The sequence below is a fragment of the Pieris rapae genome, chromosome 21 (genome assembly GCF_905147795.1).
Source record: "Pieris rapae chromosome 21, ilPieRapa1.1, whole genome shotgun sequence".
In the NCBI taxonomy this organism is placed as follows: domain Eukaryota; kingdom Metazoa; phylum Arthropoda; class Insecta; order Lepidoptera; family Pieridae; genus Pieris; species Pieris rapae.
The window spans coordinates 616,845-632,404 of NC_059529.1; the positions used below are offsets into that span (position 1 = coordinate 616,845).

Here is a 15,560-nt window from a genome sequence, read left to right on the forward strand (position 1 = left end):
ATAAAGATAAGACTAAGATTCTAATACTAAAGTTGTAATTATTACATAAAATAACAATGTGCTTTGTTGTTAAGAAACAACATTTGGGCTTTCTAATTCATTGCTATTATATCTATTGTAAATTAATAAGCTACTTATTTATAATAAGCATTTAATTAACACCACTTGTAGGCAATTTATAAAATAGCAACAGAACCATAGGACTTTCACATTCAAGTACATATATAATTATCTCATTAAAGTAGTATTTTAAAAGAATGCCTTCGAAATTTTAAATTATGTGGGCATGAAAATGTTCTTGCTAATTATACCTTATAAATGTGGCTATTAGATTTCGAGTACATACCGTATATTGACAGTAGGTATTAAATTCACATCATATAAAAAAGCATTAAAATCATCAACTCGTCACATTTTTCAGTATGTCTTTCTAGTAAAAATAATAAAAAAAATTATCATTTTTAAACCTTCAATCGTAGAGTATTATATACCGAGTAACTAAATTTTATAACAGAAAGAAAACAAGTAAAATTCAGTACCGTCATACCGCCAGCCGTTATATTTAAAGTCTTTTGAGCGCTCGGCAAAATTATTGCCACAATTTTCATATTACTTTTATCGAAATTTTCCCAATTACAATCATAAACGGCTTTTTCGAACATACATGATGCATCCATCAATTTTTGTCCAGCTAGACTTTCTATAAATATCAACACAAACGTACATGTCATTTGTAGATATGTGTTTTCGATGCCTCCTAACAATTCGGTTACAATTGAAAATATAATGCACATTAATTCTATGGCTTTTGTAACACGAAATACATCTTCAAACTCTTTAATAATACTAACGTTATGAATATGAAATAGAACTATATCTTTCAAACATTCGTTTGTAAATCTGTTCTTAATGTGGTTCTTCATGACTTCGTCTTTAATGTACGATGATGCATGAGTTTCGCAAAAGCATTCGGCGTTCTTCCATAAGTTTTGAAGCTCAATACTGAGGGTTATCATTTGTGCTTCGACATATCCAAGTATAACCAAATTAAGTGCTGTCACATTAGCCAGGAAAAGGGCGCAGATATAAACGCATATGCCCATCACGACGTAAGCAATTTCGAAATTCGGCGATTCAAACATTGGCTCCAGACCTAAAAATCATAAAAAGACTCGAAGAAATGCGTTTTAAACTGTTTAATTGTAATCAATGATGTTGCATACCATATATTACTTGATTGTCCTCTGGTAGATGCCGTCCTGGCATGGCTAATGGCAGCAATCCATAAAAAACTGCGTTTATGGTGATAGCTAGCCACACAATCGAAGCACGTGTTTTTATGTGCTTCAAATGACTGTATAGGTTTTTCGAAAATATTGTTCCAGTCTTTACCAGATTGTTGAATTGAAGACAGCTATGGATCAGATTTTGCACTCTTTTCCTGTGATGAGAATAATTTTGAAAATGTCGTAAAGGTGAGGGGATTAATCACCTCTGAATACTTGAGAAAATACACTATGAAAATATAAGCTTAGCTTAGAGTAGACATTAGTGATAAATATTTTCATTGGTGAAAATTATGCGAATGCATCGTTTTTGCTGTTACTTTTCTGTAGCGGCACATTAATTTATATCGTGCTGATTTTGATTTAAAAAACCCTTTTCGTTTAGTTTACCTTGATAAGTTAAAGTAAAAAAACACATTTTTCAATTTTGTTTCTCGACTAGCTCTGGTTATATTTTTATTTATTTACACTTCGTTGCTAGAAAGAAACACAAATAACACAATATATATAAATTACAAGGGATGCAACGGGCGGCCTTATCGCTAACAAGCGATCTCTTCCAGGCAACCCTTTTTATATCGTTATATATAGGTTATATCGTTATGTATTTCGGAATGTATATAACTAGATTTAGCTATCACGTAACAGATTTAAACAATTATTTTAATTCGAAAATAATAATTACGTATAATACTTACTTATAAATAATTATATAAAACATGGTCACAAATGAGGGCTGACTGCATACTAAAAGAGAGAACATGACACAGGCTGTTATAAAATCCTCTGTTTGTGGATACTGGACTAGTACGAACCAAAACATCGAAAACACATACGCATAATAATAGCATATTATGCTCAATATCCATATAAGCCGAATTATTATGTTGATAGCTGTAAAAAATATTTAATTTACCTTAAGCACCCACAAAATAAAAATCTAAAAACAAATAATTATTTCATAAAACCTGGAAAAAATGTCTTGTGTACCAGATTCTGTTTTTGGTTTTAAATATGTATCTACTAATTAATATAATTAATAAATTTATACTTAGGTACTCACGGCGATCATTGTTCTTATTAATTTTAACGTTGGAGATTCTTAGCAAAAAATCGATATTTTCAAGCATTGTAGATAAATCGCAGTAATTTAAATTGAATTTACGAAGAGTGTCCATTTTTTAAGTAAAAGTAAGTAAATTTAAGTCTTATTTATAGTAAGTATCTGCCTATGAGCAGTGTTGGAATAACAGTTTAAAGCTAACCAATATACTACCTATCTAAAGAATTTTACGGACATATAATTTACAAATTCGTGTAATTAAATAAATCTAAATTGACGATAATTACTGCTCTCAAACAAATTTCAGGGGATGCAATAAAAAACAACTAATTCATGAATACGGTAAAGTCGTTGTGTTTTCTTTAACAGCATTTTCATTTTTGTATAAGTATTTGTAAATAATCACAAATACTGCAATGGACCGGGCGGCCTTATAGCTAACAAGCTATATCTTCCTGGCAATCCTAGTGTACTACGGGTAAAGTGCAAGAAGTTCACCAAACCAACGAAAAATAACATATAAATAAAACAGAAAAACTATACAATTACGAACGTAATGGCGCAGATCCTAAACGAATCACCTAAGAATAGTACAAGATCCGGCTGCAGGATTAGTGCGCTCATTGGGTATTTGCTAAAAACCAAATTTTTATGTCACTATATTTATAATTAGGAGAAAGTATATCTACCAAGTTGCCTATAAAAGGATGGCCGCTAGTATTTTTAGTTATATTATTTTGAATTGATTTTTGGTTTCGTTCACCCGATCTGATGAAGATCTGATCAGATCGAGTGCCGTTGACCACCTGGCCGCACTTCTTCGTAGACAGGTGTAAACAGGGATGATTTCAATCAGGAATTTTATTTTGTTTTCGCATTTAAAATGAGTGAAATTGAAGATTAATAATCGATGAAGTAGAAAAAATTGGATGTACCCAATGTGTTCGTTTTCTTTTTCTATATTCTTCTTTTTAGTATAACTACAAAATAATAGCCTCTTCCACGTACATTTTCTACGTTCTACCGAACTAGACTGACGAGTACTCTCGCAACGCGCATCATAGCGCTCATATTCTAATATCCGCACTAAAACTATGTTATCGCAATCTCTTCTGCTTCCTATACTATATATATATATATATATATATATATATATATATATATATATATATATCTGCTTGATAAGATCGATCGCCTGCAGAATTTCTCAATTCGCTTTATACTAAGGCTCTGTTCACATGTAACGCGCGTTAAATTTGAGGAGAGTTTCTACCATCTGGTCTTTACCATAGTCCGTTTACGATTTACACTCTGCTGTCAAATTCAGAAAAAACATGTACACAGAGCACTTTTACATATGTACATTATTTGGTTTTCACTTTTCACATTTAAGATCTATGCAAAAATATGTCAGCCTTAATTTTTTGGGGTTTTCCCCAAATTTGGGGGAAGAAGTACAGGGGGATTTTTAAGGGGGTACTTAATTAAAGAAAAACAAATTTGTCTTAAAAAACGCACCCTATTGTATAAAATTGAAACTGAACTTCCAACATGACCAAAAAACTTAACCAAATATAAACTCCAAACGTGCCTGTAATTAATATTTGGTATATTTTTTAATACGTAGTATTATTTTAAATCCATATATGAAATTAAATCTCAAACCCAATTTACAACAAATACTTTAGAGCTATTTTAATTTGGTCCTGGACTAACGATCTGTAGGAGTTGGCATCACTGAATCAAAGATCACAACTCAAGCCAATACAATTTAAAAAAGGTATTTTCGATATTGTGCAATATATTTTAAGAGTTAAGATATATAAGTGCGATATTTTAGTTATTTTATTGCAATCTGTGATATATAATTTATATTAATCTAATCAATTTGTATTAAATATGTCCAATCCCTGGAAAAAAGTATCATCTGCAGATGTTCAGAGTTTGTCTGATATAATGTCTGAAGAATACGCCAAAGGCTTGCAAATACAAGAGGAACTGAAATTTGCAGAGCAGATTTCTGATTGCCGTATAACCACTTCGGAGCCCACTGATTTTTCTCCTGATGTCTTGAAACAGATCGAAGAATCTAACGTAAAGGAGTATTGCGATTCGGATGCAATTATTGCGAAAGTTTTACAATGCCAGTTCGACAAAGAGTTTGACGATGAATTAAAACGAGTGGAAAAGAAAAAGAATGGAGAATCCAAGGTTTCCGTTTCTTTTGACAACTATCGTATGGTACCTGAACATTTAGTGTATGATTCTGAATCTGGTGACGAAGATGTTGTTGAAAAGAAAGATTGGGACAGATTTGAAACAAATGAGAAAGAATTTGCACGTCTTCCAAAAAGAGGATTTATTATGAAGGATGGTGAAATGGTTACAAAGCATGACAGTGTAATTAATGGGCGTAGAAATGCTTGCAAAGTGATGGCTTTCCCCCCTGAAGTATGTACTGGGGATGGAGCTGGTTTTGATATGAAATTACCTAATCATGTGTTCAACCAACTAAAAGAGCATACACGATGGAACACTGCCCGTAAACATAAGATGTTAGACCGAAAAGAGAGTCATGCCACTGCTGAAATGGGACTTGATGAACCGACAAGACTTATTCTCTTTAAACTTATCAACAATGGTTTGTTAGAGGATATAAATGGAGTTATATCAACTGGAAAAGAATCTGTGGTCCTTCATGCAAACAGTGACCAATCTTATCCAGACATGATACTTCCTAAAGAGTGTGCTATTAAAGTTTTTAAAACCACCCTCAATGAATTTAAAACAAGAGACAAATATATTGAAGCTGATTACAGGTTTAAGGATCGCTTTTCAAAGCAGAATCCTCGCAAGATAGTCCACATGTGGGCAGAAAAAGAGATGCATAATATGATGAGGATTCAAAAAGTTGGGCTTAATTGCCCTGAAATGGTGTGCTTGAAAAAGCATGTTCTTGTTATGTCTTTTATTGGTAAGGACAATAAGCCAGCCCCAAAGTTGAGAGATGTAATACTGAAACCTGATCAATGGGAAAGTGTTTATAATGAGATTGTAGACTCTATGCACAAACTCTACAATGTAGGCCACTTAGTACATGCAGATCTATCAGAGTACAATATTCTGTGGTGGGAAAATAAATGTTGGTTCATTGACGTCTCTCAGTCTGTACAGCCTGATCACCCAAGTGGGTTAGAATTCCTTTTGAGAGATTGCCGTAATATGATAAATGTAAGTAACATAATAGTCAGTAATACCTACTCATTCTTAGAATAGATTGCACTATGTATTTTGTAATTTTACAGAAATTTTTGATATTGAAATATTTTTTTTGTTTATTTGCAGTTCTTTGAGAAGAAAGGTGTAGAAAATATAAAGACAGTTGATGAATTGTTCAAATATATAACTGGGTATGATGAGGTTGATGTTAATATGCTTGAAGGTGTTCACACTATTTACAACTCATTGTCTGCCCGATTTGAAGTATCATTGGATGATAATCGTAATGACAGCTATCCATTTGAATATTGCTGGCTTAAATCTAATGAAAAGCCAAAGGCTAACAACAAGGACTCTGACAGTGATGATGAATTTGATGAAATGTGGATACATTCTCAGAAAAATAAAGTAATGGATACTGCAACTAACTTTGCTAATGAAATTAAAGTTAATAATCCTGTTATTGACAAGAATATTAACACTGGAAATGTCATTGAAGTTCCTCCACTGATTATTGATGGAGATATGAGTAGTATTGACAAAAAATCTTAATATAGCACATATTTTGATTTGAATGTTTACTTATTCTGAGTTGATTATCAGACTGAAATTATTCCTTATATGTACATTACATTTAAAATGAACAAAAAAAAGGAACAATAAAAAAAGTTTGGGAGACCCTTAGTTTTATTTTAATAAACAATAGTAATGAACAACACTTACACAATTTGTTACTTATTTTGTGCATACTAGTTAAGAAATAATAAAATTAAACATGACAACAAAGTAACCAACACTAGACATTTCCAAAAAAAGTAAAGATTACATTACAGAATTTGTACTTATAATAAAATACCAACTAGCTGCTACATATAGTTCTTATATTAAATAAATACTAAATATTTGCAATTTTTATACAAATGAATTTTGAATAACACCTTTACCCAATTTATTGAAGTTGGGAACTGGTGTGAAATAAGGTAAATAAATATTAATGTTCTATTAAGTATTTCCTATAAATTTAATCTTCTTGTTTTTTACTGATTAATGATTGAAGTAAATTCCATTGTTGGTCGGTAAGATATGGTTTTGTGTCCATACTGATAGCAATTAATGCCTGTTGGTCCTCCAAGTTACTTGAAATTATAATAGACTGTAGTTTTAACTTTAAATCAGGGTTAAATTGTATAGCTGAAAAAAAACTTGCATATTATTTTAAAACTGCATGGTAATTAATATTATTAGAAAAGTCAACAGAGTCTCCAGCCATAATACTAACATAAGTAAAAGTTTATATAAACTTACAGTCACTTTCTTCATCATCATTAAGCAGATCAGAAAACAGCTTTTTCAAAGACTCTGTCCTGTTCTTATCATTCATATCAACATGTAGAGCTAAGAGAACTCTGCTTACTTGTATCCTAAAATAGTTTTTTTTTTATAAATTTTATTACAAACAATGTTCACTTTGCCAGCAGTTTCAATTCTTTGTTCAAGAAGACTACCTAGTTTTCATTATCATATACTTACTCTGCTAATATTCGATCAGGTACATGACATTTTAGATCTGTTATTGAATTACCAGTTTGTAAGGCTAAATTCAGCTTTCCTGTAATAATAATTAAATTCTTACATAACAATTTAAAATCTTTTTATAAAATATAGGGGGTTAGTCTTTTCAAGTAAGATACAATATCTTTTAAATTTAAGTTTAAAAGTTTAAATCTTTTAATGATGCATTTACCAGGTTAAATTCTAATGTATACTTTTATCTTGTATGGATAATTAATTAATTGATTACCACTGTCTATTTGCATATTGAATAGCTTAATCATACACATCAGTTTCATAGTTTCATCCTGTATTATATCCAAAGCTTGTTCCAAATATGATATGGCTTCCAGCTTATGATTTATCTCCAAAAGATCATTAGTAATTTCCAACAGTATTGAAGCACGGAGTGGAGATTTTTCTGGATACTTCTGTAATGCTTGCAAGAAACATCCAATAGCTGCCTGTAAAAAACTACCTAAGTTTAAACAAACATACATAATCATGTATTTTCATCAAAGTAAATATATTTAATTTTCTGTTGATATTTTCTGTACCTCCAAGTTTTCCCTATCTGGACTATCAAATTTAAGTGAGACTAGCTTTTTTTCAGCTTTCATAAATTGTCTTGCAGCTGCAATATAATTTTCAGCTTCTCCTAAAATATTTCCAGCAGAAGCCTCACATTTTGCCGCGCCAATATACGTTTGCCCAGCAAAAGTTGGTTGCTCACAGTTCTCACACTGGATTGCAAGACCAATGAACTCGTTCGTCGCTTCTGATATATTAGGTCGGCGCATAAAACGCCTGAAATAATAATTAAATAAAATGTTTAAAGTAAGTACCATTACCATATCTGTATTGTTTTGTGGTATCTTATACTCACTTCTTCAACTTCGTGTTAATATTTACATACTGTTCATTAAAACTAGCACCTAAGTCTGTCGACATGTTTATACAATTTTATGGTTCGAATTCGATAACACCCTACACTTAACAATTACAATTCGGACTTAAATGTTAAGACCATTTTGTTATTACTTTATTTGTAAATAATTAATACAAAGGCTGAAAAGTCTGTTAAACAGAGTCTAAGTATGTAGACAGTTTTATTTAAACTAAATTGACTACTGAGCTGATTTTGACATCACAAGCGTTAATAATCAATTGTCAAACCAAAGGAATCTTTGACGTGTACTATTTCGTGTAATGCAAAATGTTTCAGGATATTATTTGTTGAAGTATGGTATTAATTATGAAATTGTATTCTTAGTTTTCTTTAAAAAAAAGACGATAAAAAATGGATTTCTTTAAAAGTGGTTTAAAAACCGTATTGGGTGCGCCAGAGCCCGGTCAATTGCCTTCAGGCGCTGAAACGGTACGATTTTTTAAAATAGTAGTTATTTTTGTTTGATTTCCCAAAAATTAGCACCAGATATAAATACTATCTTCAAATGTTTATTCTAATGTGTCTGTTCCGTTTTTATAAGTGCAAATCTCCTTAATAATTACCATGAACAATTAAACAATTCATCATATAATAGTTGATAACATTTATATCCTCTTAAATACTCATATTTATTATTATAGGTGGAAAGATTAGTTGATAGAGTAAATAATTCAACATTATTGGAAGATCGTCGTGATGCATGCAGAGCCTTGAAGGCAATGTCTAGGAAGTATAGAGTTGAAGTTGGAGCTCAAGGAATAGATACTTTGAAACAGGTTTAAATTATTGGCTTTCATATTTGTGTATTTAATTCACTTTAGTAAAATCACCTGGTTTCTTTTACTGGTATAAGTAAGAAATTAACCCCTTTTTGAACAGGTTTTAGAACTGGATCGGGCAGATAATGAGACTATTAATTATGCTCTTGACACTCTTAACAACATCATGTCACCCTCACAGTTTGAAGAAGAGGAAGACAATCCCCATGTTCCTATGAATATTGGAGAACAATTCACTGAAATGTTTATAAAGGACCCACACAATATCCAGCTACTTTTGGACCTTTTGGATGAGTATGATTTTAGGGTTCGGCTTGCTGCTGTACAATTACTTACTTCTCTTCTAACAAACAGAACTAAAGATATCCAGGAAATTATTCTAGTCAAACCAATGGGTGTCTCAAAAATGATGGATTTGTTGGGAGATACTAGAGAGGTCATTCGTAATGAAACTCTCCTTCTACTTATAAAGCTTACTAAAGGTAATGCTAATATCCAAAAAATTGTGGCATTTGAAAATGCATTTGATAGATTATTTGAAATTGTGTCGAGTGAAGGATATTCTGATGGTGGAATTATTGTAGAAGACTGTTTATTGCTTATGTTAAATTTACTAAAGAACAATAGTAGTAATATTAACTTCTTCAAAGAGGGGAGTTACATACAAAAGATGCTTCCAATGTTTAGCACTCCTGAGGACTTGGAAGACATTGGCTGGTCTCCACAGAAGGTCTCAAATGTGCACTGTATGCTTCAGATTGTTCGTACCTTAGTGTCACCCAGTAATTCAGCACAAATTATATCCAGTTGTCAGAAGATAATGAAAAATGTTGGATTCTTAGATGCTCTATGTAACATATTAATGGCAAGTGGAGTTCCAGCTGATATTCTCACAGAAACAATAAACACTGTGGGTGAAGTTGTGCGTGGTGATATTACAAATCAGGACTTTATTGGTAATGTTATGGCACCTTCAAACCCACCCCGCCCTGCTATAGTTGTGCTGCTTATGTCTATGGTGAATGAGAAGCAACCGTTTCCACTTAGGTACATAGACTTTATTTATATAACATCGTAGTTTGTATTTTTACAAATTTTTACTTACAAATACTACTATACATGTATACATGTATTAAGATAATGAGCCACTGTAAGGATTTAAACTATTTTAATAGTGTATAACAAAATTAATAGGCATTACAAAAGGAAATTCTTTGTAGCACTTTAATAAAATTGTAATTGTCTAATAAATAAATATGATACCATGAAATATAATAATAGTGTTAAAATTCATTAGTTCACAGGCTTACTAACAATATACTGAGACAATAACAGAGAAAATATGATATTCGAAAAAACAGACTGATACAGATTACAAAATCAGAAATAAAGCTTTTGCTTTTTTAGTAAAACCACAAGAAAATCATCTGCTCCTAAATATGAATCTTTCAGGTGTGCCGTCCTCTACTGCTTCCAATGCTATCTGTACCACAATGAACTTAGCCAAACATCCTTGGTACAAACATTACTACCATCATCCACCGACGTATCCAGCTTAACAAGTGGCCAATTACTTTGTGGCGGTCTATTCTCAGCCGATGTGTTATCAAATTGGTTTTCAGCAGTGGCTTTGATGCATGCTTTGATAGATAATCCAGGACAGAAAGAGCAATTACTGAGAGTATTATTAGCGACAAATGTTGGAAGCACACCCGTGTCACTCTTGCATCAGTGTACTCTGTTATTGCAGCAGACCACTAAGTTGCAGTCAAAGGTAATGTATTAAGATTTTCTATTCTAAATAATAAATCTTCTTATCTTTTTATTAATTTGCTATATTTATTTTAAAATAAGTGTTGTTTGATGATTTGCTTTCTTAAAAGAGTACCGAAAGTTTTTAACACCCCCTGTCTTCTTTGCCGATGAGTAGGGATGCCTTTCAATTTAATGATGTGGAGTTAGTGATACCTGTCTATCTTATGTTCCATAATAAACGTATTTTTTTTATTATGAATTGGAGAAAGAGTTGATCTCACAAAAAATATTTAATTATTGGTTTTATTAATTGTATTATAAGCTAAAGTTTATATTTTAATTAGTAATATCCTTTCTCTCACATATATTCTACCTGCATCTCTTCTCTAACACTATAAATAATAGAAGTTTAGTAAATGTTTGTGATTGTGTATTTCTATTCAGGTAGCATTGCTAATGCTGCTATGTCACTGGATGAGTTACTGCAGTGCCGCAGTGAGTGCATTTCTCCAAGTTCCAGGTGGAATAGGATATCTGGTCAACCAGACTTGCTCCAACGAACATGATGAAAACGAATACTTGCTGCAAGGTTAGTCATCTCTTAGGCTATGATAAGATTCTATGACTTAATCTTGGACTTCGGAACGTCAAATACTTAGCTCTAAGTATACACTTTACAACTGGCCTCAATAGAGTATACAAAATTTTAGATTTGTTTCTTATTTAAATCGAATTATAGTAAGATTCAGAGAAATTAAAGGCTTAGCATAAGGAGACATGAAAAACTTCAATGATAATTGATATACAAGCTATATTTTCTAAAATACACTGCAATTACCGTTTAATGGTACTTACATATATATTTATTGTACATGTACAATCTTGTAATGGTTGGATTGCCATATTTTCATACCTAGGTACTAAATCTGAATTTGATGATTAGGAATGTGTCTTCCCATCGCCTAAGTGGTCCTCTACCACACTCTTGGTAACGTAACTCTTTTTTTTTACTAGATCTTATAAGTTGCCTAGTCCATTTGAGCTTAACAATAATCGTTCCAATGACAATCGTTACACTTATCACAAATCGTACATGCAACAAACCCAAAAGTAAAAGTAACCAAAGAGGCAAGAATAAAAACCAATTAAAAGGAAATGAAGTTGAAAGTAATTTTATTTGACATATTCCCAGCCTCGATTTGAATGTCAGTTATATTCGCCAAGAATTCAAATGTGAGGTGCCTGAAGTTTTTGGATGGTTTTTACTAACGGGATTTGTAAGATTTTGAAACATTGTTCTGTTTCAACAATTTGTATAAGAATACTCCGGCTAGAGATCTCCGATCGTACAGTGACATAATTTAAAATTTCCTTTAAGTCGCTGATAGCACAAGATGGTATAAGGTTTGTTTAACTTATTACGCAGCTATAAACATAGAAAATAAGGAAAAATAAATAAAATTTCAGGTCTTTCCGCATTCCTATTAGCAATTTGCATCCATTTCAACGACGATTCAGTGGAGAGTTACACTAAAGATGCTCTTAAGCAGTTGTTGGTGAAAAGAATAGGGATGGAAACCTTCACGGCCAAATTAAGTGAGGTTTCCAAGCATGAGTTGTACAATAAGGCAGCCAAGCATCCACAGTTGAGGGTGAAGATACCAGCCGAAATACTCATTGATTATGAGTTTTGCCGGCTTTTCAAGGTTTTGGAAAGTATGTGTTATCTTGAATTTTTCAGATTTTCTTATAGAAGTGTCTTTTTTGGTGCGATGCCAAAGTTTTTATTTTTATACAGTCAGTTTTCGTTTTAACGATATCGATAATAAAAGTTTTTTCTTAACCGCAGATGCCCATAGAGTTATAAAACTCTATTTGCAGTACCAGGTTTTGAACTCTCGACCTCAAGGTTAAATTGTTTAAATTATTCTAGACTAAACAAAACATTCACCCAGATGTATATAATAGAATCATAATTCAATACTTTTCCCTTGCATGGTGCCGGAGTAAGTAAAGTGTAAGAATTTCTCCAGGTGTTCTCATTAACTCGATATCTGAGAAGCAAGAGCCTGACCCGAGTGAGGATCGCCAATCACCAGCCGCAGACAATCTGGATCAGTACAAGAGCCTCATCCGACAACAGGATGCACGTCTCCAGGAGTTGATGCAGCAGTTAGATGGCTTGATGCAGCAGAACTACGCGTTGCAGGTGAGACTTCTATTGCTACTCAATGCTATATGCAATTATATCATAATGATTAAAACAATCTTCGCTCATTTCATTTACAATATTTTAATTACACTTTATTATCCAAATTAAAATGTCATGTATACGTTTAAAGAAAAACACTTTTTTAACGGATTATAGTTAAAGTTATGTACAAATAATTATAAGTTTAAATACAAATACATAACTATAATCCGTTAAAAAAGTGTTTTTCTTTAAATGTGTAAAAGTTATGTAAATAAAAGACAATGTCATGTATACGTATGGGTAATGTATAAAACAATATTAAAAAATATGCTTCAAAATTAACTTTAATATCAGTTATTCAATCAAAGGTGTAAAACGAAATGAATGGGTAATAAACTCTGCCAATCTTTTTAAACAGCTGTAGAAATCACATCTTGCGGCAATTAATAATATTTCAGATTACTTAGTAATATTAGAATTAACAAATTAGTTGAATTTAAAAGATAAATGTAAATTTAACGTCAGCGAGGTCATCTGTTGGTGTATCGCAAGGCTCTACAATTAAACCTTTTTTATTCCTTATCTATATCATATATTCGTAGGTGCATATAAGTGTTTATATAAATATATATTAAATGTATTTATTCAAATAGAACTAATTTAAAAATTTAAAACAAAATTTACAACGTCATATCAACTTTTGTACCTAAAATATTCATGTAAATTATTATATTATCTTTAACAATTGTTATTCCAGAGTGCATTAAACGATTCCATATCATCAAACTCTCTCCTCAAAGACGAGAACACGCTTCTCAAAGCCCAAGTATCAGCAAAATTGCCCTGCCAGACTAACCAGACAAATCAATCGAGCCAGGCAACACCGGGGCAACATACCCAAGCTAGCCAGGCAACCAGCCCAGACAGATTACTCGAATACGAAAATAAATTGCAATTCCTAAATTCTGAAGTTACCAGATTGACGGCGGAATTAAAGGCATGCGAAGAGGCTAAGAAAAATTATGAAGACGAATTGGTGAAGTTGAAACAAGGACAGGATGACCTGAAAAAGGACCAGGACGATTTGTTGGAATTGCTTGCAGATCAGGTGGGTCTAACTTTCTTTCTGTTCTGGATCAGTTTTGGATTTAAAAAAATCATTTGACTTCATTTTCAGGATTTAAATTTTTCGATGTAGAAATGTATCTCCCAAAGTTCAAAATGTTTGGAAAATTGTTAAAATGCTTGAAGCTATGTGTTATGTTATGCAATGCATATGTTTACAAAAATTTATTAATCTGGCAACTTCTTTTCACTTCGTGTTTGCATATAAGGGCTTGTTGCATTAAATCTTGTATTTTATTTTTATTATGTTCCACTGTAATAATGCGGGCGTGAACCTTTTGTGAATAAAAATAAATACATACAAATATTGGATAAAATCATATTCATGTAAAATAAATGCCGTCATTACACCATTTTGACTAAAGCACTCGTATTTGTTTTCGTAAAAGAGAGTCGTCCATAGATCATAGAACGGTCATAGTCTATTGTCTATGTCTTATGACAATGTTTTCATATATTTCCTCTACTTAATCAATATAAATCAAATTTCGAATTAAATAAATAGGCTTGTTTTTCAGGACATGAAGATAAACGAGTATAAAATGCGTTTGGTCTCCTTGGGACAGACAGTGGAAGACACACAAGCTGACACAGAATTAAATCTTACCTAATTTTATTATGTTTAAGTATAAGAATTACCATTTGTTGTTAAATTAATTATATTTATTATGTATTATTACATTTCTAATATATTTTTATTTCACAATGTATTTTTATTTTTCCTCAGGCTGAAGAACTCTTCGGAATTTAGACAAATTAAACCGATTTCAAATACCGTTAAATGGTACTTACGTATATATTTATTGTACATGTACCATCTTGTAATGGTTGGATTCCCATATTTTAATAACTAGATACTAAACCTGATTTTGATGAGATTTGTACTGTTCATCAATAGCAAGATTATAATAATAAAACCTTTTATTCGGATAATAGACAATACAAGTCTTATTGTAATGTTATTCTATCTACCACCAGCCCCTCATCAATTTGCCAAGTGGCAAAGGCCTCCCCCCACTCTTCTCCATTCGCTTTTATTACGCCTAAATGTGTAGGCATAAAATGTCGTTCCATCGCCTATGTGATCCTCTACCACACTTTTCAAACTTAAAATATCTTTATTCAGGTAAAAATGTACACTTATGAACGTCAAAAAAAAATTAATAAATTTACAACCAGTTCGCAAGTCAAGGGCGTAGAGCGGGTAAGAAGAACTGGCAAGAAACTTTCCGCCACTCTTTTCAATCGCCAAGTTTTTAATACAAATTGTTTGAACTGGAGCAAATCAATCCCAAGGATTAGGATGATTTAAGTATTCGTCACATTTATAAAAGGCTTTATTAATGAATTTACTTTTAATAAGGTCTTTGAATTTATTTACTGATACTTCTCTAATTTCGCTTGGGAGTTTGTTGTAAATACGAATACAATTTCCATATAAGGAGTGGTTTCGTAACGTGCTTACCATTTTTCTAGCTCTTAAGTTGGCTAGTCCATTTCACCTTCATAATAGTCCTTCCAATAACCCTTACTCTTGTTTAGATCCTGGTTTCCTCATATATCATCTTTCGACTGCTTGAGTTCTACATTTTGTGGTTTTCTAAACATAACATTATCATAAGCAACTATAGAATGTGTT

The 15,560-nt window shown here is 31.9% G+C and overlaps 4 protein-coding genes across 4 annotated transcripts; 2 read left to right on the plus strand and 2 right to left on the minus strand.

Moving 5' to 3' along the window:
- Positions 1-56: 56 nt before the first annotated feature.
- LOC110993736 lies at positions 57-1,455 on the minus strand (the record flags this gene model as incomplete). Its single annotated transcript, XM_022260098.2, has 2 exons — positions 57-1,153; positions 1,224-1,455. Coding segments are annotated over 2 exons (924 nt in total), but the record flags the coding sequence as incomplete, so codon positions are not given.
- Positions 1,456-4,098: 2,643 nt separating this feature from the next.
- On the plus strand, positions 4,099-6,246 carry LOC110993771 (serine/threonine-protein kinase RIO3). Its single transcript, XM_022260146.2, has 2 exons — positions 4,099-5,580; positions 5,695-6,246. Exons 1-2 carry the CDS (start codon positions 4,249-4,251, stop codon positions 6,118-6,120), a joined length of 1,758 nt encoding a protein of 585 aa, XP_022115838.2. The 5' UTR covers positions 4,099-4,248; the 3' UTR covers positions 6,121-6,246.
- On the minus strand, positions 6,244-8,206 carry LOC110993779. The gene is made up of 6 exons (XM_022260159.2): positions 8,006-8,206; positions 7,677-7,926; positions 7,370-7,583; positions 7,099-7,177; positions 6,874-6,989; positions 6,244-6,759 (listed from the first exon to the last, which is right to left on the minus strand). The coding sequence occupies exons 1-6, from the start codon at positions 8,068-8,070 to the stop codon at positions 6,590-6,592; spliced, it is 894 nt and encodes a 297-aa protein (XP_022115851.2). The 5' UTR covers positions 8,071-8,206; the 3' UTR covers positions 6,244-6,589.
- An 81-nt stretch (positions 8,207-8,287) lies between these two features.
- Positions 8,288-14,627, plus strand: LOC110993753 (general vesicular transport factor p115). Its single transcript, XM_022260121.2, has 9 exons — positions 8,288-8,497; positions 8,710-8,844; positions 8,948-9,894; positions 10,300-10,621; positions 11,047-11,191; positions 12,070-12,318; positions 12,636-12,811; positions 13,554-13,904; positions 14,440-14,627. Exons 1-9 carry the CDS (start codon positions 8,420-8,422, stop codon positions 14,530-14,532), a joined length of 2,496 nt encoding a protein of 831 aa, XP_022115813.2. The 5' UTR covers positions 8,288-8,419; the 3' UTR covers positions 14,533-14,627.
- Positions 14,628-15,560: the final 933 nt, after the last annotated feature.

Excerpts from the sequence above, each read along its gene's own strand:
- LOC110993753 (XM_022260121.2), top strand. The coding sequence starts at position 8,420 with ATGGATTTCTTTAAAAGTGGTTTAAAAACCGTATTGGGTGCGCCAGAG. Across the intron at positions 8,845-8,947 it reads GAATAGATACTTTGAAACAG|GTTTTAGAACTGGATCGGGC; the intron begins GTTTAAATTATT and ends CTTTTTGAACAG. Across the intron at positions 9,895-10,299 it reads AAGCAACCGTTTCCACTTAG|GTGTGCCGTCCTCTACTGCT; the intron begins GTACATAGACTT and ends TGAATCTTTCAG.
- LOC110993771 (XM_022260146.2), top strand. The coding sequence starts at position 4,249 with ATGTCCAATCCCTGGAAAAAAGTATCATCTGCAGATGTTCAGAGTTTG. Across the intron at positions 5,581-5,694 it reads ATTGCCGTAATATGATAAAT|TTCTTTGAGAAGAAAGGTGT; the intron begins GTAAGTAACATA and ends GTTTATTTGCAG.
- LOC110993779 (XM_022260159.2), bottom strand. The coding sequence starts at position 8,070 with ATGTCGACAGACTTAGGTGCTAGTTTTAATGAACAGTATGTAAATATT. Across the intron at positions 7,584-7,676 it reads CAGATAGGGAAAACTTGGAG|GCAGCTATTGGATGTTTCTT; the intron begins GTACAGAAAATA and ends AGTTTTTTACAG. Across the intron at positions 6,990-7,098 it reads CCTGATCGAATATTAGCAGA|GATACAAGTAAGCAGAGTTC; the intron begins GTAAGTATATGA and ends AAACTATTTTAG.